The sequence below is a fragment of the Neoarius graeffei genome, chromosome 11 (genome assembly GCF_027579695.1).
Source record: "Neoarius graeffei isolate fNeoGra1 chromosome 11, fNeoGra1.pri, whole genome shotgun sequence".
NCBI classification, from domain to species: domain Eukaryota; kingdom Metazoa; phylum Chordata; class Actinopteri; order Siluriformes; family Ariidae; genus Neoarius; species Neoarius graeffei.
In genome coordinates this window covers 58,751,817-58,779,318 of record NC_083579.1, presented here as the reverse complement: position 1 = coordinate 58,779,318, position 27,502 = coordinate 58,751,817, and the positions used below count along the sequence as shown (strand labels likewise).

General features: G+C 43.5%; 1 protein-coding gene across 1 annotated transcript in view; it reads right to left on the bottom strand.

The window, feature by feature from the left end:
- akap6 (A kinase (PRKA) anchor protein 6) overlaps window positions 1-27,502 on the bottom strand; it is a 163,654-nt gene that overhangs the window by 121,899 nt on the left and 14,253 nt on the right. Inside the window, exons 2-4 of the mRNA XM_060932814.1 lie at window positions 26,085-26,123; window positions 8,252-8,503; window positions 3,591-5,087 (exon numbers count right to left, since the gene is read on the bottom strand). Of these exons, the coding sequence (XP_060788797.1) occupies window positions 3,591-5,087; window positions 8,252-8,503; window positions 26,085-26,123 (1,788 nt within the window). The remainder of the gene's footprint in view (window positions 1-3,590; window positions 5,088-8,251; window positions 8,504-26,084; window positions 26,124-27,502) is intronic.

Genomic DNA, 27,502 nt, shown 5'->3' with positions numbered 1-27,502 from the left:
TGCATAAAGATTTTTCATCCCTGCACTACAGTATAATGTTCATACCTTAAACAACATACAGTAAATTATAGTTACCTCTTTTTTATTCCTTTTATTTTTGTTTTTTAGTTCTATTTTATTTATTTTATTTCCTCTGACATTACATGCATATATTTGTATTTCACAACTGCTGCTTTACTGTATATCTAAACTTTTACTCCATTATTCTATTTTTATTTAAAATTTCCCATAGTTAAATGTCTTTTTGCTTGAATATTGTTAAGTCCATGCACTTGTCTGGTCTGTTTAGTATGTGACATGTCATACATGAGTGCACACCTCACAATAAATTCCTCTATGTTTAACGGTTTACGGTTATTCAGCACAAAAGTCTTTTATCACAAATCTAAAGTCTTTTAGCACAAGTTCTAAAGTCTCTTAGCACAACTCTAAGTTCTTTAACCACAAGATCCAAGAACACTTAATCTTCATTATGAATACTTACTGATCATGTTTAAAGATGTTTGATGGATTTTTTTTTATGAAAGTTGCCGAGATTCCGATCAAAAAGTGAATTTCCCTGTAAACTAGCCACACCTTCAAGACTTGTCTTAATGATCAAACAAACCTTACATCTTAGCATAATTTCTTCATCATCTTCTTGCTTCACGATTGCCATATTTTAAACAATTAATATATTAATATATTAATTTTGGTTGTGTTGTCATTCCTGAATGTTTATATTACACTTTTATTTAATTGCCATTTCTTCTAGAATACTTTAGTGGAAGTTTCTTTCGTTTGTTACCTCCGCCAAGGAGGTTATGTTTTTGGTAGCGTTGGTTTGTTTGTTTGTTGGTTTGTCTGTTAGCAACATTACGGAAAAAGTTATGAACGGATTGCTCTGAAATTTTTTCCAGAGGTGTGACTGGGCACAAGTAACAATCCACTAAATTTTGGTGGTGATCCGGATCACCTTCTGGATCCCGGAATTTTTTAAAGGATTCTTGGTGGAGGTCTGCGCTCTCCGGGTGCTTTTCTAGTTTACATATCGCAACTGTTGGGTTACTTCTTAGTCGGCAAAACACGTCAAGCAGAGCAAGAGATATAATCCCCCCGTTAATTAATTTGGCAAACGTGTAATTATTGACAGTCAGTTGAATTTGTGATATGATCATAAGTGACTGAAGTAATCTATGAAGGTGCCCATAATTCGAAGTTTGTTATGGCTTAAGTACAAATATCCAAAGACAACAAAGAATCAGCAGCAAAAATTCCAGCTTCCAGTCCCTAAGCAATCATAATAAACCCCTTCAAGATGAGTATTTTTTTAATTATTATTATTGTGACTATAATCCAGAGTTGTGCTAAAGAACATAGAGTTGTGCTAAGGGACTTTAGAACTTGTGCTAGAAGACTTTGGATTTATGCTAAAAGACTTTAGATTTGTTCTAAAAGACTTGTGTTAAAAGACTTTTGTGCTAAATAACCAGATACATGTGTAACATCCCTGGGGAATGAAAAGATTCTAATGGAAATATAATATGACGCCTGTATTTCTTTCCATCAGCCACCAGGAGGCAGCAGTGTACAGCTTTTTTTTTTTTTTAGGTACCCGTCAGTGTGGAACTAAAAGTCCAGGAAATGGAAGCATTTCTTTTGGTGTGGTTTGACTTAGTGGTTATGGATTTGGGCTACTGTTCGGAAAGTCTCATCTCATCTCATTATCTCTAGCCGCTTTATCCTGTTCTACAGGGTCGCAGGCAAGCTGGAGCCTATCCCAGCTGACTACAGGCGAAAGGCGGGGTACACCCTGGACAAGTCGCCAGGTCATCACAGGGCTGACACATAGACACAGACAACCATTCACACTCACATTCACACCTACGGTCAAGTTAGAGTCACCAGTTAACCTAACCTGCATGTCTTTGGCAGTGGCGTGCACAGATAGACACGAGGTGGTGCTCAAGCACCTGCCCCTCTGCCCTCTGTCCAAAAAAGTGCCCTTTTGAATTTTTTTTTTTACAGTTTACTGAAGCCAATGTCGACATGATCTTTTAGAAAAGCCGCGGCATTAAAAGCGTGTGTGAAAATAATGTCCCGATGTGTGCCCCCTCCGCACACACACCGGACCTCTGTCTCTCTTGCTCTGTCACGTGAACAAGCGTGCAGTGCATTCAATGTGAGGTTGCAGCAGCATAGCGTCCTGGAAGCCACGGCCTTGTCGTAGCGCAGACAACACATCGGGCAGTCAGTCAGCTCTTCCCCTGCCCCACCAGCCAGGTAACACATGAATCGAGTGAAAATGTATTGTTTGCCCTCTAAGCCCAAGCTGTAATTATTTTGTCGTGAAGTAGCCTGTCACATACAGAAACAACTGCACATAAGTATTATATTTTTTGCTAGACCATTTTCAGATTTAGGAAAACAAAAATTTCTTTTTCTATTTTGTTCAACTAGAGATTCCTGGCAAAGTCAAAAAGCCTTGATGTAATAAATTAACATTAAGTGGTTGTTTTACACCTTTAAAAACTAAAACAGGTCAGTGGCGACCCGAACACAAGAGGAGGGTTAAATCTCAGACTTTTATAATAAGGTGTTCCACATGCGCAAAAAAGTGCCCTTTTTTCCCCCCAGAGCACTTGCCCCCCAAAATGTCTGTGCACGCCACTGGTCTTTGGACTGTGGGGGAAACCGGAGCACCCAGAGGAAACCCACGTGGACACGGGGAGAACATGCAAACTCCGCACAGAAAGGCCCTCGCCGGCCACGGGGCTCGAACCCGGACCTTCTTGCTGTGAGGCGACAGCACTAACCACTACACCACCGTGCCGCCCTGTTCGGAAAGTAACACATGTAAATATATACATAAACTGCTGATTGCTTTACACACTTCAGCTGTCCTGAATTGTCCCATTTACTTTTCTCATCTCATTATCTCTAGCCGCTTTATCCTGTTCTACAGGGTCGCAGGCAAGCTGGAACCTATCCCAGCTGACTACGGGCGAAAGGTGGGGTACACCCTGGACAAGTCGCCAGGTCATCACAGGGCTGACACATAGACACAGACAACCATTCACACTCACATTCACACCTACGGTCAATTTAGAGTCACCAGTTAACCTAACCTGCATGTCTTTGGACTGTGGGGGAAACCGGAGCACCCGGAGGAAACCCACGTGGACACGGGGAGAACATGCAAACTCCACACAGAAAGGCCCTCGCCGGCCACGGGGCTCGAACCCGGACCTTCTTGCTGTGAGGCGATAGTGCTAACCACTACACCACCGTGCCGCCCCCATTTACTTTTCTGATGGTCCTAATTCATAAGTAGCAACCATCTTGTTAGGCTTACCTTTGGCTCTTATGTAAAGTATTTTAGGACGTGTTTTTCTAGCACATATGCAATCTGTTATGACAGAATCTGGTGATTTCTTTAAGTGCCAAGTAATGACAGTTTATTGTTTATTTATGTGCAAATAAATATGAGTGCACTGAGATTTTCATGCAAAAAATTCTTGTTGCACAAAAAAAAGGAATGTCTTTGTGAGCAGTAACTGCAATATTACGCACCCGATTCCTCACTGAAAAACTGAATAAAATAATCTCACCTCTAACTTTCCCCAAATGTCCTTGTAGTTCTCCTGGTGCTGGATGTCTTCCAGTAGCTGTTCAATCAGCGGTGTACACTGGAGGACCATCCTGGGGGCCTCAGGTTGCACAGTAATCCTCTCAGCTCTTGGAGACTTGGGTGCACACCACCCACCCTCATCTTCTGACACCAAGTCACTGAGGGGTCCAGATTCAATACTTTCATCTACAGAGGGAGCCACATCACTGGACGAGGATGACAACCTCCCTAGTGAGAAGTGCTTCCTACTGGGGTGGGGAGAAAAGATATGAGCATTGGTCTCCCATTCCGGGTTAGCCTCGGTCAGTTCCCAATTGTCTACATCCTGAACTGACTGCTGCAGGGCTCTTGGGGGTAAGGCTTGAGCCAAACTCTCTAACTTTAAGGCCAGCATCTCAGTCTTCTTCAGCTGAGCAGGAAGGGCAAGGAATTCCTCAGAGCCATACCAGCAATCTTCTTTAGGGCTACTATTCTTCTCAAGGACGTGAGAGCCCGGTTTTGGCATGATCCACTGGGAATCTATAGTAGAAATATGATCATCCAGACTGGAAGAGCTTTCATGTGGCTTGCAATTTGTTTCCTCCTCTGAAGAGGGTGGAGGAGTAGAGGAGTCACTGTTCACCTTCATGGGTTTGGAGTGCTTGCCCTTTGAGCATGAGTACAGGTTACTGTGTTCAGAGTCATTTTCCTTCTCAGCCACAGATGAGCTTCTCTGGAGGGGTATTTGGACTTGCTGCTTCTGGAAAGCTACTTGATGACTCGCTTGCCGGTTCTTCGCATTCATGATGTGGAGATTCTCTTCTGACTGACTCCCACTGCTGGGATACACTGCCTCCAGGTCCAGCCAGAATCTAGAACGATCAGGCAGATCCAAAAGAGAGGGTGTGCTTCTGCTGATGTCAGCCTGGAACTGGAGGGATGATTCTTCCATATACATGGGCTTCTTGGGCACGGAGGGCTGAGTAGGTGATATGTCATTACTGTGAGAGCCTTGGAGTGGACGCTTGGAGAAGCCAACGTTGTTCTCTCCCTGCATAGCTGTGTCTGTGGTTGGTGCCTGGTCCATGGGCTTGCTCTGGGTCTCCTGGGTGGAATCAGCTGGTTCCTCCACAGGCCCCTGGGTTGATCTTGTTGGTTCCTCCACAGACCCCTGGGTGGATTTGATTGGTTCCTCCACAGGCCCCTGGGTGGATCTGGTTGATTCCTCCTCTGTAGGTGAGGATGATTCTTGGCTCTGTCTGGAAGCAGCAATAGTGAGAAGATCTACACTCTGAAGCAATTCAGGGAAGTCTCGTTCCAGCTCTGGATAGAGGGAGCGTGGGTCTTGACCCAGACCTCGACCTTCTGGATCTTCACTGGGGCTGTAGTCACTCAGTTCATAGGCAGTGATACCGCAGTCCAGGGAAAGGTAGTCCTGACTACACTTAATAATCAGCTGTCCCGAGTCATCCACCTCTGTCAGAGAGTCCAGTCGATCCTGAAGGATAAACAATGGGAAAAAAACCAACAACCCAAAGCACAGTATTATATGCATATGTACATAAATGCAAACTATGATGTATGTGCTGCATATTTTCTTGAATTATACACAATTACACACAATTATATAACTCTTGAGTTATAAACAATGCATCAGAGCTGAACACACACAAAAACTAAAAGCCTAATAAAAATAAGCGTTTATTTTCTTATTTACTTCAAGAGAAAGTGTGGGAACAGCTGTTTATAGCTGCTATAATGTAAGTGATAATGCTTCAATATTAAATAACCATAAATGGTATGACTTGCATTTTTATATTTATTAAAATATGGCATTTGTTAGCAAATTTCTTTTATATTAAAAAAACACATCAGGATGTGTTTTTATGAGAAACTAATCAACAACAAGGTGGTGTCACGTAGCACAAAATTAAACAGCCCATTGTGTTTTATTCCTTACTTAGTATTTTTGTGCAAACTATGGAGAAGGTTATAGAATTAAAATGGAACTTTCTGCTCATAGAAAAATGATGGGATTCATCACCTATCCCTTCATGCTAAAATAAAAATTTCCTATAGCATCATTTTTTTTTGGCAAGGTGATGCAGCAGCTAAGAGTTTAGGGTTCAATCCTGAGCATCACATGCATCTTGATTCCCACATTTGAGCCCCCCCACGCATTATTAAAAGCTAAAATTGTACTTCTATGTTTATATTGTATGTAGTTTACTGTATGTAGTGTATTGTAGTTTACAAGGTTTGACTAAAAGTATATTTCTATCCTATTTTTTTCCAAAGCAATTATACAACTAGAACACAAACAGCACTTATTGCACTTTAAAAATGCACTAAATTATAAAAAATTTTTAAAAAATCATAAAAGGTCATATGAGAGTAACTAACAGTAGTTCCATGAAATTGAGTCGTACATGAGTTGATAGCCACCATGTATGATGAGATTGAGTGGAATAACTGTTTTATTATATCCACATTCACTAGATTTTGAGAAACAGAGTGTTTTTTATTTTTAGCTTTCACAAATTCGATAAATAAAAACTTTATACAAAATAATTTCCACTTAGAATGTAAACAAACTGGTGAAATGACAGTTGCAATTTGTGAAAAATGCTGTAATAATAATTCTTGAAAAATAAAAATACGTTCTTACCATCAAATACTTTTATTCCATATTTTGTTGCTTTTTTTTGTAATTTTTGGGGTTTTGTTTTGGAGTAGAGTTTTTATTTCATCCACAGTTGGTTCAGCATCACGCTCCGCCATTTTGTTTTTTTCTACTCATGGTGTATGAGCTGATATCCTAATAATGGAGTAGCCAATCAAAGCGTGCGATTGCTCATATCCAGTGAATGTAGACAGAATAATATGAGATACAGTTAGGTCCATAAATATTTGGACAGAGGCAACATTTTTCTAATTTTGGTTCTGTACATTACCACAATGAATTGTGAACAAAACAATTCAGATGCAGTTGAAGTTCAGACTTTCAGCTTTAATTCAGTGGGTTGAACAAAATGATTGCATAAAAATGTGAGGAACTAAAGCATTTTTTAAACACAATCCCTTCATTTCTGGGGCTCAAAAGTAATTGGACAAATTAAATAATTGTAAATAAAATGTTCATTTCTAATACTTGGTTGAAAACCCTTTGTTGGCAATGACTGCCTGAAGTCTTGAACTCATGGACATCACCAGACGCTGTGTTTCCTCCTTTTTAATGCTCTGCCAGGCCTTTACTGCAGCGGTTTTCAGTTACTGTTTGTTTGTGGGCCTTTCTGTCTGAAGTTTAGTCTTTAACAAGTCTAATGCATGCTCAATTGGGTTGAGATCAGGTGACTGACTTGGCCATTCAAGAATATTCCACTTCTTTGCTTTAATAAACTCATGGGTTGCTTTGGCTTTATGTTTTGGGTCATTGTCCATCAGTATTATGAAACGCCAACCAATCAGTTTGGCTGGATTTGAGCACACAGTATGTCTCTGAATACCTCAGAATTCATCCGGCTGCTTCTGTCCTGTGTCACATCATCAGTAAACACTAGTGACCCAGTGCCATTGGCAGCCATGCATGCCCAAGCCATCACGCTGCCTCCGCCATGTTTTACAGATGATGTGGTATGCTTTGGATCATGAGCTGTACCACGCCTTCGCCATACTTTTTTCTTTCCATCATTCTGGTAGAGGTTGATCTTGGTTTCATCTGCCCAAAGAATGTTCTTCCAGAACTGTGCTGGCTTTTTTAGATGTTTTTTAGCAAAGTCCAATCTAGCCTTTTTATTCTTGAGGCTTATGAGTGGCTTGCACTGTGCAGTGAACCCTCTGTATTTACTTTCATGCAGTCTTCTCTTTATGGTAGATTTGGATATTGATACGCCTACCTCCTGGAGAGTGTTGTTCACTTGGTTGGCTGTTGTGAAGGGGTTTCTCTTCACCATGGAAATTATTCTGCGATCATCCACTACTGTTGTCTTCTGTGAGTGTCCAGGTCTTTTTGCATTGATGAGTTCACCAGTGCTTGCTTTCTTTCTCAGGCTGTACCAAACTGTAGATTTTGCCACTCCTAATATTGTAGCAATTTCTCGGATGGGTTTTTTCTGTTTTCACAGCTTAAGGATGGCTTGTTTCACCTGCATGGAGAGCTCCTTTGACCGCATGTTTTCTTCACAGCAAAATCTTCCAAATGCAAGCACCACACCTCAAATCAACTCCAGGCCTTTTATCTGCTTAATTGAGAATGACATAACGAAGGAATTGCCCACACCTGCCCATGAAATAGCCTTTGAGTCAACTGTCCAATTACTTTTGGTCCCTTTAAAAACAGGGTGGCACATGTTAAGGAGCTGAAACTCCTAAACCCTTCATCCGATTTTAATGTGGATACCCTCAAATGAAAGCTAGACTTTATGTCCATGTCCATTATATAACTATAACTTGAATATGTTTCAGTAAACAGGCAAAAAAACAAAATTTGTGTCAGTGTCCAAATATATATGGACCTAACTGTATTTGTAGCTACAGAATGAATATGTTGTCTGTATATTGTATTATGTAGGATATATTCTTCTTTGATATGCTATTCTAACCTGTGTGTGTGTATGAGAGAGAGAGAGAGAGAGAGAGAGAGAGAGAGAGAGAGAGAGAGACCTGGTCATGGTCTTGGCTGAAAGCCTGCAGTATGTCTGTCTGCCGGGTGTAGTTGCCGTTGGAGTCCTGCAGGCCCTGGAGAAGCCTCTCCTTCAGAACCAGCACAGACACACGGAGCTGGTGCCAAAGGAGCTGCACAGTGCGGATGTCCACAATGATGTTCACCGAATATGACAGCAGCTTCAGGGAGAACTCAGTCTCCAGCAATGCATGGATCTGCTCCACATGATCAGAAATGTCCTCACAGATGTCCTGTGTCACACACGCAAACAGAAGATTTTACAAACTGATCTACACAACTGTTATGACACCTCATATGCTTTTAAATCAAAACTAATATCCCTTCCTCTGGACATGATCACAAACACACAATGCTCTTCGTAACTGCAGAATGCTACGAACGGAAACAAAACTAGAGACAAAATATGTACTGTAGCTCTTGATAAATAGAGAGTTAATGTAAAACACAAGTGATGAGTATGAATCATTAGTTCTTTTGAAATTTTCATACAGAGAAGAGAAACCAAACGTTCAAAAAATGACAAGGAGTCTTCAAAAACAGTTTGAAAACAGCAATTAACTAAAAACAAGATATCTAAGATGCGAGATGTCGAAAGATGCCACAGCCAAAGCAGGTATTTGAACTGACACAAGCAAGAATCTTTAAAAGTCATGTGTTAACTTTAAAAGGGATGCTTTGATTACATAAAAATTCACCTACCGTGAAAAAATACGCACTGTAGAATGTTTTACAAAACTCTGTCCAACCACCAAATGAAATACAGGAAGATTTATGTCATACTTCCACATTCTGCACTTGAGTCAGTTTCACATGAGATGTGAATAATTTACACAAAATATCAGTGTAAACAACTCTGTGCCACAACTGCCACTGTGCCATATGCCACAAACACAGATGACCTGGTTTACACTTTGGGGACCATAGCAAATAAAACTAAAGTGAGATAATTAGAATTATTATATTGTGGCTTTATCCTTGGTATGAAAACCTTTTACGTTCAAACTTACACAAACAGGATGAACAAAAGCATGACTAGCCTGGTCCAAACTGGAATGGAGCCATATAAGCAGTCTAGCCCAGTTCCATTAAATTCCTACAGCCAGCCTAATCATGATCAAACAATATCTTACAGCTCATTAACAGCACATCAATATCTTCAATACAGGAATTATCAAAACAAACTATTAGCAAAAAAAACAGTTAATGACTGTATTATTAACTATCTATTATGAGAGCAAACAAAAACTAAAACTAAAAACTATATGACATTACAGAAAACTTATTCATGTATTGAACCCCATAGTCAGATTAAAACTGCTGTAGCCTTCATTTCACAGTCTAAACATTCAAGGACTCCACTCTTGGACTGTGGAGCTCCAGTTACTGTCTGATTGACATTTTACATGTTCTCACCATGTTCCCATGGGTTTCCGCAGGGCACTTTTGTTATGTGCTATATGTTGCGTGTGTGTGTATTTGCACGATGCCCTGGGATGCACCTGTACCTTGACCAAGATAAACCAGTTACTGAAAATGAATGAACTTACAAATCAGGCGACTTCTCTGGATGCGGTTTTCTGTTCCTGCTAATTTTCCCACACAAAATAAACTACAAACAAACAGGAGGCAACATACTAATAGAGTGTTTCAGCTAAGTTTATTGATTGGGGGGGGGGGGGGGGGGGGGGGTCCTGGATGAGGACGGTCAACTGCAGGACCCCTCCCCGCCGCTCCTATTACAGAGCATTTGGACCTGAACAAACAGTTAAAAGAGTCATATTTAAGTCTTCACATTTACTTTAGAACAATAATTTGCACTATTTTTATCCCCCGCTGGCCGAAAGGCCCGAAGGGGGATTATGTCGTGGCGATGTCCATCTGTCCGTCTCGGGAAGGGTACTCACCTTCTGAAATCAACTCCTCTCACAATTTTTGGAGGAATTTCACGAAACTTGACAGGATTCTTTGCTATATGTCGATAATAGGCATATTGCAATTTTGTTCAATTCAGTCGCATTTTACCAGAGTTATGGCCCTTGATTACCAAACTTGTACTTTGACAATTTCATGAAGGTGTGCTTGTCTTCTGAAATGAACTCTTCTCACCGTTCTTGGAAGAATTTTACGAAACTTAGCAAAAGGCTTTGTTATATGTTGGTAATATGCATATTGCAATTTAGTTCAACTTGGTCTAATTTTTTCAGAGTTATGGGCCTTTGATTACCAAACTTGTACTTTGACAATTTTATGAAGGTGTATTAAGCACTTATAGCATAGATATAGTTGCCAGCAGGGGATATTGTGCTCTCAGAGCACTCTTGTTACAATAGAACTGCACTCCTGTTTTTTTTCGGACCTTAAAATGTGTGTGTGGGCCCTTTCAGGGGGGACGCAGGGTCCTGTCCCCCCCCCAATATAACGGTAGGGGACACACTGTAATATGATGATGATGATAAATCTAGGATTATGACAGTGTTATTGATGTCCCTTTTTTTAAGTCACAAGAAGTGAGACAATCAGTTAAACTGTATGTAAAATGGATGTTTAAAATGGATGGAAGCTCGTTCATTTCATTTGCTGAATTTCCATAACAATCTCTAGCCAGTGGTTTATAACTGGTGGAATGCTTTGAAGTCATTTCCCTACAATGCTTTATATATATATATATATATATATATATATATATATATATATATATATATATATACACACACACAGTGGTGCTTGAAAGTTTGTGAACCCTTTAGAATTTCCTATTTTTCTGCATAAATATGACCTAAAACATCATCATATTTTCACACAAGTCCTAAAAGTAGATAAAGAGAACCCAGTTAAACAAATGAGACAAAAATATTATACTTGGTCACTTATTTATTGAGGAAAATGATCCAATATTACATATCTGTGAGTGGCAAAAATATGTGAACCTCTAGGATTAGCAGTTAATATGAAGGTGAAATTAAAGTCAGGTGTTTTCATTCAATGGGATGACAATCAGGTGTGAGTGGGCACCCTGTTTTATTTAAAGAACAGGGATCTATCAAAGTCTGATCTTCACAACACATGTTTGTGGAAGTGTATCATGACATGAACAAAGGAGATTTCTGAGGACCTCAGAAAAAGCGTTGTTGATGCTCATCAGGCTGGAAAAGGTTACAAAACCATCTCTAAAGAGTTTGGACTCCACCAATCCACAGTCAGACAGATTGTGTACAAATGCGAGGAAATTCAAGACCATTGTTACCCTACCCAGGAGTGGTTGACCAACAAAGATCACTCCATGAGCAAGGTGTGTAATAGTCGGCGAGGTCACAAAGGACCCCAAGGTAACTTCTAAGCAACTGAAGACCTCTCTCACATTAACATTAGCCAATGTTCATGAGTCCACCATCAGGAGAACACTGAACAACAATGGTGTGCATGTCAGGGTTGCAAGGAGAAAGCCACTGCTCTCCAAAAAGAACATTGCTGCTCATCTGCAGTTTGCTAAAGATCATGTGGACAAGCCAGAAGGCTATTGGAAAATGTTTTGTGGACAAATGAGATCAAAATAGAACTTTTTGGTTTCAATGAGAAGCGTTATATTTGGAGAAAGGAAAGCACTGCATTCCAACATAAGAACCTTATCCCATCTGTGAAACATGGTGGTGGTAGTATCACGGTTTGGGCCTGTTTTGCTGCGTCTGGGCCAGGATGGTTTGCCATCATTGTTGGAACAAGGAATTCTGAATTATACCAGCAAATTCTAAAGGAAAATATCAGGACATCTGTCCATGAACTAAATCTCAAGAGAAGGTGAGTCATGCAGCAAGACAGCAACCCTAAGCATACAAGTCGTTCTACCAAAGAATGGTTAAAGAAGAATAAAGTTAATGTTTTGGAATGGCCAAGTCAATGTCCTGACCTTAATCCAATCGAAATGTTGTGGAAGGACCTGAAGTGAGCAGTTCATGTGAGGAAACCCACCAACATCCCAGAGTTGAAGCTGTTCTGTATGGAGGAATGGGCTAAAATTCCTCCAAGCCGGTGTGCAGGACTGATCAACAGTCACCACAAATGTTTAGTTGCAGTTATTGCTGCACAAGGGGGTCACACCAGATACTGAACGCAAAGGTTCACATACTTTTGCCACTCACAGATATGTAATATTGGATCATTTTCCTCAATAAATAAATGACCAAATATAATATTTTTGTCTCATTTGTTTAACTGGGTTCTCTTTATCTACTTTTAGGACTTGTGTGAAAATCCGATGATGTTTTAGGTCATATTTATGCAGAAATATAGAAAATTCTAAAGGGTTCACAAACTTTCAAGCACCACTGTATATATATATGTAAAAAGGACATAAAATAAACAGTCAAGGGCACTTGAGGTATAGCAGGTAAACATGAAATAAGCAGTATAAACAATAAACTAATAGTTGTTAAGGTGAGGTAGTGCAGAATAGTGCAAATGAGCGAGGTAAAGTGAAATGTGCAGTCCCTGAGTTCAGTGTGCGAATGAATGTTGAGAATATATATATGTGTGTGTGTGTGTGTGTGTGTGTGTGTGTGTGTGTGTGTGTGTGTGTGTGTTGGGGGGGACTGTGAGGGTGACATGATGTCAGATGCTGAAGGGGGGGCAGGGGGGTATACGGGGAGAATCTGTGGCAGGGGGCAGAGGGGGGAGGAGGGGCAGAACAGGGAGGGAGTTGAGCCTCCTGACCGCCTGGTGAAAGAAACTGTCCTTGAGCCTGCTGGTTTTGGCCCGGAGATTCCGCAGTCTCCTCCCTGACGGCAGCAGGCCGAAGAGGCTGTGAGATGGGTGGGTGGGGTCACCTGCAATCCTGATGGCTTTGCAGGTGAGGCGGGAGTTATAGATATCCATAAGAGAAGGGAGAGAGACACCAATGATCCTCTCAGCTGCTCTCACGATGCGCTGCAGAGTCTTGCAGCAGGACACGGTGCAGGCGCCATACCACACGGTGATGCAGCTGGTATGGCAACTTGGTTTCTCAAGTACAAGTCCAGTATTATGAGAGTATTATGAGCTGAGCAGAATTCCCAAACATCCCAGTATTCCCAGGATGGTTTTGTCATTGAATACTGTTGTCTTAAAATGCACTGATTGGCATTCCTTTGAAATATGACAATGCATTTTGCAATGGTACTTTTTTCATTTTGCAATTCTAATAGACTTTAAAAAGCAGTGAACAGGGATCGCATGAGGCACATTTTGAGTATTGGGCATTTGTTCAAACTGGGGAAAAAAAACAGCAGAATCAGCAGTGAAAGAGGTACAAATGCACCTTGCATAATCCTTGTCCTTTCCTGTCCTAAGCAAAGTGACTTGAGGATAAGGTATGTTGTTCTATGACACAGGTTGTGGGGTCGCCTGAGGTGCAGGTGGGGTTTGTATTAGATTTTTAGCAGCCATAATTTCTAATTAAGCTCTATGCATGTAAACTTGATTGATGACATATCTTTAAAAGTGTCAGATTATTATTATTATTATTCAAATTTCATTATCAATGTGGAACTCCAGCATGCTCTTATGTTAATCAAAGTGGCTTTTTACAGACAGTGTGAAAACGTTCGGCCCTTTAAAGGAGTCACTGGCCAAAAAAGCTTGAGAGCCCCTGTTCTAAAGAGATACGTAAATATGTGGGGTTCAATATAGCTGCTGCTAAGATCAAGATCACAAATAGTATGTTTATGGGCTCATGACTCTGGTTCCTGGCTACTTTTTCTTACTCTGTCACTATGGAATAAATTACAAACTGCTGATAATAAAAGACTCATTTCAGAATTTAATACTGCGAGACAGAAATCTTTACCCTGGCCTAAAACAGGGGTCCAGCTGCTGGGAACATATGACATTCTCAGACACACACACACACACACACACACACACACACACACACACACACACACACACAAACTCTACTGGAGTAGAATCACAAAACAATAATATACACAAGTTATTATAACATTCTATACTAAGTGTAGAAAACTTTCCATTGTGTTTACTGTCAGAAAGTAACATCAAAAATCTATTTCTAAAACGAACACTAGAATGAGCTGTTTCTTTATTCCATAGGTAAATTTTACACTATGAAGTTCTCCTAAAGTTCTCATACCCTGCACAAAAATAGGTACCCTATGGGTACATGTGGCTACTGCTTATAAATAAAATTGTTTTCTGATACTGTCCATACAGCAAATATAGCATATATACATGTTATCAGTCATACTCGCCTCATCTCTTGCAAGCATTACCAAGCTGTGAGCAGCATCAGGGCTTGTAGTATTTTGGTTACCAATTTTGGTTACCGTGTTTTGTTCAAAATACAGTGCTGTGAACTAGATCTATTTTCAAAATAGTAAGAAAGCACTTGTTCATGAATTGTCTTAGAAACATTATTTAGTACTAATGAGCACATTTTGTTTCACAAGTGTAAAGACTCTAAAATAAAAAATAAAATTAAAAAATTAAAGCGAATAGCAGAAGTTTGATATCGGCTTCTCAGTATATCTACCAAAAAGCTAAAAAAAAAAAACTTACAAAACCTTTCATTTGACCTTTCAGAAGGACCAAACAAAAGCTGTGATAATCTTATCTCATTATCTCTAGCCGCTTTATCCTGTTCTACAGGGTCGCAGGTAAGCTGGAGCCTATCCCAGCTGACTACGGGCGAAAGGCGGGGTACACCCTGGACAAGTCGCCAGGTCATCGCAGGGCTGACACATAGACACAGACAACCATTCACACTCACATTCACACCTACGGTCAATTTAGAGCCACCAGTTAACCTAACCTGCATGTCTTTGGACTGTGGGGGAAACCGGAGCACCCGGAGGAAACCCACGCGGACACGGAAAGAACATGCAAACTCCGCACAGAAAGGCCCTCGTCGGCCATGGGGCTCAAACCCAGACCTTCTTGCTGTGAGGCGACAGCGCTAACCACTACACCACCGTGCCGCCCAGCTGTGATAATCAAAAGGTATATTTTCTTAAAATAAACACCACTTACTTGATATTGAATCAGTAGCCTTGGCAAACCACACGGTGAATTTCGTTGATCTTTTTATCTTCCAATACTATGAAGTTATAACAAGGTTTTGCTTATTTTGTTTCTGGTTCTGACTGGTTCCGAAGTTTATCAAGAAGTAGAACGGGTAATCGAATTTGATCAGGATAAGTGCTGATTGGTTACAAAGTTTCGCTATTGTTACGTTCATTCTTACAACACGATGACATAGTGGCTTCACTACTCGTTCTTGTGTACCTTTGATAATGTGAGATCACGATTCACTGTTCTGGTGATTATAATGCTTATGCGTAGTACGCCATTGTTGCACTTATTCTTACTAGTGCTGTCAAAAATGTCGCGTTATTAACGCGTTAACTTGACTCAATTTTAACGGCGATAATTTTTTTATCGCGAGATTAACGCTCTGTGACATGATGCCACACCCCGCACAGCCAGAGTCCTCTGCCCTCCCCCGAAGAGCCACGGTGCTCGGCTAAGGTTTCATTTTCCCATCGGCGGCTCCAGCCCCACTTTGCAGTGGCTGTGACAAGACGTGTTATGCTCTGCAATAAAAAAAAAAAAACATTGGTACAACCAGTGTTCGAACTATGCCGATATTTTCGGGGGGGTCCCTTATTTTCCCTTGGGGGGGTGCTTGCGCTTGTCTCAGAGCGCGGCTCTCCATCGCGCGCTCACTTCGGATATGCAAATGCTTCCCATTACACACGATTGCTATGTCAATAAACATCATTTTGCCAATATTTTAGAGACCCCCCAACATTTCCCAAATCATGTTTTCAAGGGATCTCATGTCTGTTTCAGGGGATCTCGGATCCCCCGTGTACCCCCGTAGTTCGAACGGTGAGCAAGCCCATTCACTTTTTTATGCTGATAAGAGAATTACAATGGTTTTTCATGTGACAAAAATGTGCGATTAAATTGCGATTAATCGCGAGTTAACTATGACAGTCGCGACATTAATCGCGATTAAATATTTTAATCGCTTGACAGCACTAATTCTTACAATAGGATGGCATAGTGGCTACTGCCTCACTTCACCTCTATGAGGTAATAGCCACAAAAAGAGTGTGCCCTGCCTCAGTGACCTTGCCATCTACAACCCCAAGTCAGAAAGAGTTGGGATGGTATGTTGAAATTGAAATTAAAACTGCAAACAATGATTTGTAAATAGTCTTTGACCTGTACTGCACTCAAAGCAATACAACAGCATATTACTTGATGTTTTACCTCATGAATCTTTTTTTTTTTCAAAATAAACACATTTTAATTTTGATTCTTGCAACACATTTAAAACAAAGTTGGGACGGTAAAGCATTTACCACTTTGTAGTGTTGCCATTCCTTCTCACAACACTTAAATGATGTTTATGGACTGAAGACACCAAGTGAAGTGTTTCAGGTGTTATTTTGTCCCATGCTTCCTACAAATATATCTTAAGGTGTGCAACAGTATGAGGTCGTCGTTGTATTTTTCATTTTAAAATATGACACACATTCTGTATTGGGGACAGAGGGGACAGGCACCCTCTTCTTCCGCAGCCATGTCTTTGTAATGTGTACAGAATGTGGTTTTGCCTCGTCTTTTCAATATATCTCTGGAAAAGGTGTCATCTTTAAGGCAGCATATGTTGCTCCAAAATCTCAATGTACTTTTCTGCATTAATGTTGACATCACAGAAGTGTAAGTTACCTTTGCCAAGGGCACTGACACAACCCCATACCATGACAGACCTTGGCTTTTGGACTTGCTGCTGGTAACAGTCTGGATGGTCCGTTTCGTCTGTAGTCCAGCGTACATGGGGTCCATTTCATCCAAAAAAGACCTGGAATACTGATTCAGTCTGACCACAATACACATTTCCACTGTGTGATGGTCCATCCCAAATGCCTCTGAGCCCAGAGAAGTTGATGGCGCATCTGGACACAGTTAACAGAAGGCTCCCTTTTTGCACAGTAAAGTTTTATCTGGCATTTGTGGATGTAACTCCGTAGTACAGTGCTTGACAAAGGTTTGCCAAAGTAATGCTGAGCCCATGTGGTTATATCAGCTATAGATGAATAACAATTCTTGATGCAGTGCCATCTGAGGGATCGGAGATCACAGGTGTTCAGCTTAGGCTTGCGCCCTTGCCCTTTACACACTGAAATTCATCCAGATTGCTTGAATAATTTAATGATATTATGCACCATTGAGGGTTAAATATCTAAATCCCTTCATAGCTTTCTTTGATGAACATTGATTTTAAACATTTCAATAATTTTCTCAAGCATTTTTTGACAACCTGGAGCTCTTCAGCCCATCTTTGCTCCTCAAAGACTAGACCTTTCCTGGATACTAAGTTTGTACCAAATCATGATTACAATCCCCTCTTTCAAATCACATCATTATTTACCTCATTACTAGCCTCAAATTGACCCCATCTTGCCTTTTTTTAATGTGTTGCAGGTCTGAATTGTAGGAATGGATGTATATTAACAAATGAAGTGAAGTTGACCAGACAAAACATGATATATCTTGGGTTCATACTGTCTGTGTTAGGACTAGGACTGTTTTGGCCTCTAGAGGCCGCTGTTATTTCCTTTTCATGTCGTGTTTATTTTGGCCTCTAGAGGCCGCCACTGTTCCTGTGTTTTGTGTTTGTGTTAATTGCCTAATTATCTTCACCTGTGTCCTTAATTAGTTTGTCTATTTATACCCCTGAGTTCAGTCCTCTTGTCACGGAGTCTTTGTGCTGTTATGTTTATCTCCAGTTTCCTTTGTACTGTGTTTTTTGATCTTCTTAGCTTTTGTATTTTTGCACTTTGCTTTTCTTTTGGATTATACTCTTTGGTTTTTTTTGTCTTTTGTTTTGCCCTGTATATAGTGTATATAGTTTAAATAAACCTTTTGATTCTTTTTCTACTTCCGCCTCACGCCTCTGCATTTGAGTCATCCCCCTGGTGGCCTAGTGGGGGTTTGCTGGATTATCACACCAACGAACCAGGTTCGAATCCCAGCAAAACCCTAACAGAAAGACTCCGTCATGACCGACTCAGCAGAGGCTGCTTCAACTGTCTACCCGGCCAACCTTCAGGGAATTATGGCAGCTTTGACACGCTTCGGAGCGACCATGGACGCTCATGGACGTACGCTCACCAGCCAACGTGAGGCCCTCGCTCGCCACGAGGAACTGCTTCAGCAAATTGGGAAAACCCTGGCACAGCTGACATCTCTGCCTGCATCTCCTGCTCCTGATCCAGCTCCCACTCCTGCTCCAGTGCCTCCTGCAATGCTGCCTTCTTCACCTCGCGAACCCAGCCTTCCTGCACCACAGAGGTATGACGGCAAGCACAGTGAGTGCCGAGAGTTCCTTACCCAGTGTCAACTCACCTTTGAGCTTCAGCCTACCACCTACACTACGGATCGCCGCAAGATTGCCTTTGTGATCACCTTATTAGCTGGTAAGGCGCGAGCCTGGGCTACTGCTATCTGGCAAAGACAGGGACCTGAGTGCTTTGATTTCCAGCTGTTTTCTGAAGAGATGCTTCGGGTCTTCGATCAGGCAGACATCAGTACCGACGCAGCCCGAAAGCTCATGTCCATCCGGCAAGGAGGAAGCGTCGCAGATTACGCCATCTCGTTCCGAACACTCGCAGCAGTAAGTGGATGGAACGAGACTGCCCTGGTGTCAGCCTTCCACCATGGTCTGTCTGACCCCATCAAGGACGGTCTGGCCTCTATTGGATGCCCAAGTGACCTCGAAACCCTCATCTCACATGCTATTCGTCTGGACAACAGGATGAGAGAACGCCACCAAGCCTTGAGCCCCCCCAGCCTCCCTACCTCTACCTGGAGACCGTCTACCTCCTTCAGTGACTGTCCAGAACCCATGCAAGTGGGTCGTACTCGCCTCTCCGCATCTGAGAGGGAGCGCAGAAGGAGGGACAAGTGCTGCATCTACTGTGGCAAGCCTGGTCACTTCCGAGCATCATGTCCCGAACTCTTGGGAAAAGGACCGCCCCGTCCAGCCGAGGGAGGGTTGTGACGGGGCCTACCCTCTCTCCCGGACTCCCTGGCCAAGGAATCTACATCCCGGTCTCCATCTCCTGGGGTGAGTCTGTCCACTCTTGTCAAGCTTTGATAGACTCAGGGGCGGCTGGGAACTTTATGGATATTCACTTCGCCCAAAGCATCAATATACCTACTGCACCTCTTGAAGTCCCTCTGTCTGTGTCTGCCCTCGATGGCCAAGCGTTAGGTGATGGAAGAGTCACCCAAGTTACTTCTCCAGTTTTCCTCCAGTCTCAAGGTCACAAGGAAGAAATATCCCTGCACCTGATTCCTTCACCTGAGTTCCCAGTTATTCTAGGCCTTCCTTGGCTTACTCGCCACAACCCTCGCATAGACTGGGTAACAAGCCAGGTTGTGGAATGGGGCCCTGCATGCCATGCCTCTTGTCTGCTCTCTAGCTCTCCTGTGTCTCCTGCCGAGCCCCCTGATCTCACCGAGTTATCTCAAGTTCCCACAGAGTACTGGGATCTCAAGGAGGTATTCAGCAAGAGCAGGGCCGCCGTTCTTCCTCCGCACCGGGCCTACGACTGTGCCATCGACTTGCTCCCTGGGACTACCCCTCCTTGTGGCAGACTGTTTTCACTCTCTCAGCCAGAATGCAAGGCCATGGAGGAATACCTCAAAGATGCCCTGGTCTCTGGGTTTATTCGACCCTCCACTTCACCTGCTGGAGCCGGCTTCTTCTTTGTCGGCAAGAAGGATGGGGGGCTCCGACCATGTATTGATTACAGGGGCCTGAATAAGATCACTGTGCGCAACCGATATCCCCTTCCGCTGATGTCCACAGCTTTCGACCTGCTCCAAGGCGCCACCGTCTTCACCAAGTTGGACCTACGGAACGCATACCACCTCATCCGTATCCGACAGGGAGACGAGTGGAAGACTGCCTTTAACACCCCGTCTGGGCACTACGAATACCAGGTGATGCCCTTCGGACTCACCAACGCACCAGCTGTTTTTCAGGCCCTAATCAACGACGTCTTAAGGGACATGATTAACCTATATGTTTTTGTCTACCTCGACGACATCCTTATCTTCTCCAAGACCATGCAGGAGCACCGCCACCATGTCCGCCAGGTTCTCCAGAGGCTGCTACAGAACAATCTGTTCGCCAAGGCCCAGAAATGCGAATTTCATGTTCCCGAGGTCTCCTTTCTGGGATTTATTGTACGGACAGGCCAACTCCAAATGGACCCTGCCAAGACCCTGGCCGTCCGGGATTGGCCTACTCCCAAGTCCGTTAAGGAGGTTCAGCGGTTCTTAGGATTCGCTAACTTCTACCGCAAGTTCATCAGGAACTTCAGTTCTGTGGCAGCACCCATGTCTGACCTCACCAAAGGGACAGGTGGATCTTATGGCTGGTCTCCTCAGGCAGAAAAGGCGTTCAAAGACCTCAAGGACCGCTTCTGCACGGCACCCATTCTGGTTCTCCCGGACACCTCCCAACCATTCATCGTGGAGGTGGACGCCTCGGACAGTGGTGTCGGCGCGGTGCTCTCTCAACATTCGGAAGGAAAGCTGCACCCCTGCGCTTACTTCTCCCACCGCCTGAGTCCTGCTGAGTCCCGGTACGATGTGGGGGATCGAGAACTGCTAGCGGTCAAACTGGCCCTTGAGGAGTGGAGGCACTGGCTGGAGGGAGCACAACATCCATTCCTGGTTTGGACTGACCACAAGAACCTGGAGTACCTCCAGCAAGCCAAGAGACTGAACCCTCGACAGGCTAGGTGGGCCCTGTTTTTCAGTCGGTTTGACTTCACCCTCTCATACCGCCCCGGCTCCAAGAACACCAAACCTGACGCACTGTCCAGACTGTTCTCTGCCACTAACAGGGAGAATGAAGTCGGGCCTATTATCCCTGTGTCCCGGATTGTGGCCCCTGTCCGCTGGGGTATTGAGGAGGCTGTCCGACGAGCCCAACGCCAGGACCCCGGTCCTGGGACGGGGCCACCAGGCCTCTTGTACGTCCCACATCAAGCCCGGGCCAAGGTTCTCCAGTGGGGTCACTCTTCCCCTCTCACCGCCCACCCGGGAGCTCGGAGGACCCTGGACTTCCTGAAAAGACGCTTCTGGTGGCCTAACATGGAGAAGGAAGTAAGGTCATTTGTCCTGTCCTGTGAGGTTTGCACCAGAACCAAGAACCCACGACAGCGTCCCCAGGGTCTCCTGCATCCTCTGACCATTCCCCGGCGTCCCTGGTCCCACGTGGCAGTCGACTTTATCACGGGTCTCCCTGAGTCACAAGGTAACACGGTCATTTTGGTCTTAGTTGACAGATTCTCCAAGGCCTGCCGCTTCATACCACTGTGCAAACTCCCCTCTGCTCTTGAAACTGCGAAACTTTTGTTTAATCATGTCTTCCGAGTCTTTGGTCTTCCACAGGACATCGTCTCAGACCGAGGGCCCCAGTTCTCCTCCCGAGTGTGGCACGGGTTCTGCAAGGTCATCGGAGCCACTGCCAGCCTCTCCTCTGGGTTTCACCCACAGTCCAATGGTCAGACGGAGAGGCTCAACCAGGACCTGGAAACCACCCTGCGAGGCCTGGCTATGGATAACCCGACATCGTGGAGCACCTGGCTGCCATGGGCGGAGTACGCCCACAACACCCTGCAGTCATCGGCCACCAAGCTGTCGCCATTCCAGTGCCAATTCGGGTTCCAGCCACCTCTGTTCCCGGACCAGGAGGAGGACGCGGGGGTGCCCTCGGTCAACCAATATGTGAGACGGTGTCGCAAGACCTGGAGCAAGGTCAGGAAGACCCTCATACAGACCTCCAGAACCAACCAGACTCAGGCCAACCGCCATAGAAGACCTGCACACGCTTTCCGCCCTGAGCAGCGTGTTTGGCTGTCCACTAAGGACCTTCCACTGCGGGTGGAGAACCGCAAGCTTGCTCCTCGCTACATTGGCCCCTTCAAGGTGGTGCGCAGGGTGAACCCTGTCTCCTACCGGCTCCAGTTGCCCCGGACTCTGAGGATCAACCCCACTTTCCATGTTTCCCTGTTACGGCCCGTACTGACGTCTACGTATGCCCCTGCCCCTAGGAACCCCCCACCCCCCCGCATCTTCCAGGGGCAGACTGTGTTCACTGTGAATCGCCTGCTTGACTCCCGCCGGGTCCGCGGCGGGTTGCAATATCTGGTGGACTGGGAGGGCTATGGTCCTGAGGAGCGCTGCTGGGTTCCTGCTCGGGATGTCCTTGATAAAGAACTATGTCGGGACTTCCATTCGGCCCATCCGGATCGCCCTGGGAACGTCAGGAGACGCTCCTAGAGGGGGGGGTCCTGTTAGGACTAGGACTGTTTTGGCCTCTAGAGGCCGCTGTTATTTCCTTTTCATGTCGTGTTTATTTTGGCCTCTAGAGGCCGCCACTGTTCCTGTGTTTTGTGTTTGTGTTAATTGCCTAATTATCTTCACCTGTGTCCTTAATTAGTTTGTCTATTTATACCCCTGAGTTCAGTCCTCTTGTCACGGAGTCTTTGTGCTGTTATGTTTATCTCCAGTTTCCTTTGTACTGTGTTTTTTGATCTTCTTAGCTTTTGTATTTTTGCACTTTGCTTTTCTTTTGGATTATACTCTTTGGTTTTTTTTGTCTTTTGTTTTGCCCTGTATATAGTGTATATAGTTTAAATAAACCTTTTGATTCTTTTTCTACTTCCGCCTCACGCCTCTGCATTTGAGTCATCCCCCTGGTGGCCTAGTGGGGGTTTGCTGGATTATCACACCAACGAACCAGGTTCGAATCCCAGCAAAACCCTAACAGTCTGCACTGAAATAAAGTCAAAGTAAATTTAGAAATCATTGCTTTCTTTTTTTATTTGCATTTTCCTAACTGTCCCAACTTTTTCTGATTTGGGGTTGTGTCTCCTATCTTGGAGATTCTAGCTAACTCCATCTGGGAAACTACTGCACTGCTTTCACAAGTCCAGCCATTAAGACTTCAACAGCTATGAAGAATTAGAACACCGCATATATGCCAAAGCAACTGTCGCGCCGGTGTGACTCTGTGTTGTTGCCAGCCAGCACCAGCATCTTGGCCACGGTGCTTCCTGCCTTCTAAAATAACGTGGAATGTCTGAATGTAGGTCAGACCTTCTGCCAACATATCAGAGTCCCTACACGAGACTTCTACCACAGCAACTCAAAATAAACACTACAGTAGGGGTCAACTGTATTAAAAAAAATGGCCTCTCACCAGGGTCAAAGGACTCCACCTCAGATCAAAAAATTATGAACAAGTATTATGATAAAGACAAATGTACATGATTCTAGAATTAGCATTAATGACCATTCACTCTTGATGTGGTAATATTTCGTGAGCATTTCATGTGCATGTGCACGTAATGAATATTACTGCTTATTCTATCCACATTCACTAAATATGAACAATCGCACGCTCTCATTGGCTACTCTACTACTACACTATCAGCTCGAGGAGAGAAAAACAAAATGGCGGAGCATGTTGCTGAACCAACCGAGGACGAAATAAAAACTCTACTCGAAAACAAAACCCCAAAAATTATCAAGTATTTTAAAAGAAACAGAAATAGCTAAAAGAATAGTTTTGTTTGTTTGTTTTTCCTCAATATCGCCTGTTTCATACTCCAGCCCAGTTGGTGGCAGTAATGCACCTTTAACTTGGTTTGCCAATGGCCAAAAAACCTTGAAAAGAAGAAGAAAACCCCCCAAAAATACAAAAAAGCAAGAAAATATGGAATAAAAGTATTTAATGGTAAGAACATATCTTTTTTGTTTTTCAAGAATTATTATTAAAGCATTTTTCACAAATTGCTACTGTCATTTTGCCAGTTTGTTTACATTCTAAGTGGAAATTATTTTGTCGGACGTTTTGTATAAAGTTTTTATTTATCGAATTTGCAAAAAATAAAAATGCTCGGTTTCTCAAAATCCACTGAATGTGGATAGAATAAAACAGTTATTCCACTGAGGCCCACTTTACACGGGGACGGTCTGAAACAAAAATGCAAAAGTCCGTTTTCGTTCTCACTTTTTTCCGCGTCTACACGACCGTTTTCAAGGAGGAAATCTGCGTCTATACGGTGACGCATAAATGTGTGGAATTCAATTGGATGTGCATGCCAGGCGGCTAGGTGGTGCTGTGAAAGACCTCCGCTATGTCTGCACGCATGCGCAACGTCTTCCGTCTTGTCCGATCTGCACATCTGCGCCGCGAAAACTTTGACTACTCTGGCTATGGTAAGTAAGAAAGTAAGTAAAAAAGTAACAGCATACTATACCCGCCTCTGTTCATTAACGGTATATGTGCAGATTCGGTATAGATGTTCGAAGGACTCCTGGACGTTTATTAAAACTGCCAGAGCAGCTTGAAGGTCCGTTGGATCGATGTAATCAGACATGCTCTTATTTTTTTACTTACTTTCTTACTTCCCGGGCTGGCATGTACAGTATATGACATATGTATGACGTAAACGCGTACCCGACGTGAGCAGATCCGAGCAGAGTTTCGCGTATTGGGTAGTTTAGACGGATATGCAATGGGGGCTGTTTTTAACTTATCCACTCTGGAAGGCGTTTTCAATTTTTTCCGTTTTTCAGCCTCAGAAACGCCGTCCCCGTGTAGACGAAAGGCACTTCCGATAAAATATTTAGTCGTTTTTACCCGATAGCGTCCTTGTGTAAACGGGCCCTGAATCTCGTTGTACATGGCTTATAGCCAACTCAGCGCTACACCCCTCATCGGCTATCAGCTCATGTACGATTAAATTTCATGGAATAACTGTTGTATTTACTGTAATTTATATGCACAGATTTATGATAAATGTACTGTAATTTTGTCCGTATAGACACTAATACACACTACACAATATGGACACATAAGCCATAACAGCTCTGAGATGTCCTGCAAGTCGTTTGCACACGGTTTGTTTGTGTGTGCAGCAAACACTCAACATGTGAACAGTGAAGACAATATTAGGGATCTAAAGACAACTTCTCAACACCATGTGCACTTTTACTTTTCTTAGTAAAAAGTACACCAGCAACAACAGAACCTTTTTAAACCATGTGCAAAAAAACCTTCTTAAGTGTGCAGACTTAAGAAAATCAGTGGAATCCATCCATCCATCCATTATCTGTAGCCGCTTATCCTGTTCTACAAGGTCACGGGCAAGCTGGAGCCTATCCCAGCTGACTGTGGGCGAGATACACCCTGGATAAGTTGCCAGGTCATCGCAGGGCTGACACATAGACACAAACAACCATTCACACTCACATTCACACCTACGGTCAATTTAGAGCCTAACCTGCATGCTTTTGGTTTGTGGGGGAAACTGGAGCACCTGGAGGAAACCCACGCAGATACAGGGAGAGCATGCAAACTCCAAACAGAAAGGCCCTCGTCGGCCGCTGGGCTCGAACCCAGGACCTTGCTGTGAGGCGACAGTGCTAACCACTACACCACCGTGCCGCCCTCAGTGAAATCTGTTACCACATTTTTATATATAGCCAACTCAGCAGATTAGATTTAAACCTGCATTATAATATATAGCATAATGTACTACATTATAATGTGACATAATTGCCTGTAATCTTAACCATGCACATCCCAGAGCTGAATAAAAATTATGTTACTCTAATGCATGATAATCATATTCTAAATGCCCATTTCTTTGTAGAAAACGAGTTAACCCCATTAACACTATCCTGTTGTACACCAGTTACAGCAAAATGACATATGCTTACCTCCTCTGAGCTGCATGAGATCAGATGAAATACAAAGGACTGTAGTAAATAAAAGAATAGCAATGCATTCAGAGAAAGTAAACAAAGCTGAGCTGCATCTACACTGTCACTCACATATTATAGAGGCTGTTCTGTCTGTCCTGTACCTTTACTCTGTCTTTCCCACCCCCAACGCTGACCTGTTTTTCCCTGCCTTTCTCTGAAGGAGGGGCTCTCACAACTGCACGGCTATTTTGGGATTCAGTCTCCCTCCCCTCCTCCCCACAGCCCTTGTGCCGGGTTCACTGAAAATAGCCAAGTGCAAACAGGACAGGCATCTGCTACTGCAGAGGTCACACTCACACTCCCAAGAGCCTATGACTTTCCACACGCCCAAAGACACAGTCACTTTCTGTTGTTGTTGATTTTGTTGCTGCTGAGAGGCAGAGACAGAGCTGTGAGTTGCTATGCTGGATATTTGCTGGATAGCCTCCTCCCATGTTAAAGTGCATATCACGGGTAAATTCAGGAGCAAGAGCAATGTAATTCTCATCTCATCTCATTATCTCTAGCCGCTTTATCCTGTTCTACAGGGTCGCAGGCAAGCTGGAGCCTATCCCAGCTGACTACGGGCGAAAGGCGGGGTACACCCTGGACAAGTCGCCAGGTCATCACAGGGCTGACACATAGACACAGACAACCATTCACACTCACATTCACACCTACGGTCAATTTAGAGTCACCAGTTAACCTAAGCTGCATGTCTTTGGACTGTGGGGGAAAACGGAGCACCCGGAGGAAACCCACGCGGACACGGGGCTCGAACCCGGACCTTCTTGCTGTGAGGCGACAGTGCTAACCACTACACCACCGTGCTGCCCTCAATGTAATTCTTAAATTTTATATTAAACTTTGGTCAAATATCTGTAACATTCTGCATTCTTTGCAATTTTTTACCTTGCGCAATACCAGAAAAATTCAGTTGAAATCAAGCCATTTGAGGCGAATTGGTCCGCCTCTGAAAAAACTTGCCATTTGGATTTCCTGGCAAACACTGATTTTGGTGACGTCATCTGCGGGACGCCTCCCTCTGAATCCTACGTCAGCGTTGGTTTGTTTATCAGAAAACGACCTGGTGGTTTTCTGCAAATTTCTTCAACTTTATCACGTAATTATTAAAATGGTTAACAGCTGTATCGTAGGAGGGTGTAGCAACACCAATCTTGATGGGATTAGTACTCATCATTTTCCAAAAGACCAGACAATGAGAGAGAAATGGGAGCGCTTGGTCTACACAGGCTGTGCACTGAAACTGTGCAAGCTCTTGCAGCCTGCTGGCGCTTCTGCAGGTGACATCACGAATCTGGCTCCAGACTCCCTTGGGATTTTTCCAGATGCGTTTTGTTATTTTATTTTTTTCTGCTGTAAACAGATGGCCT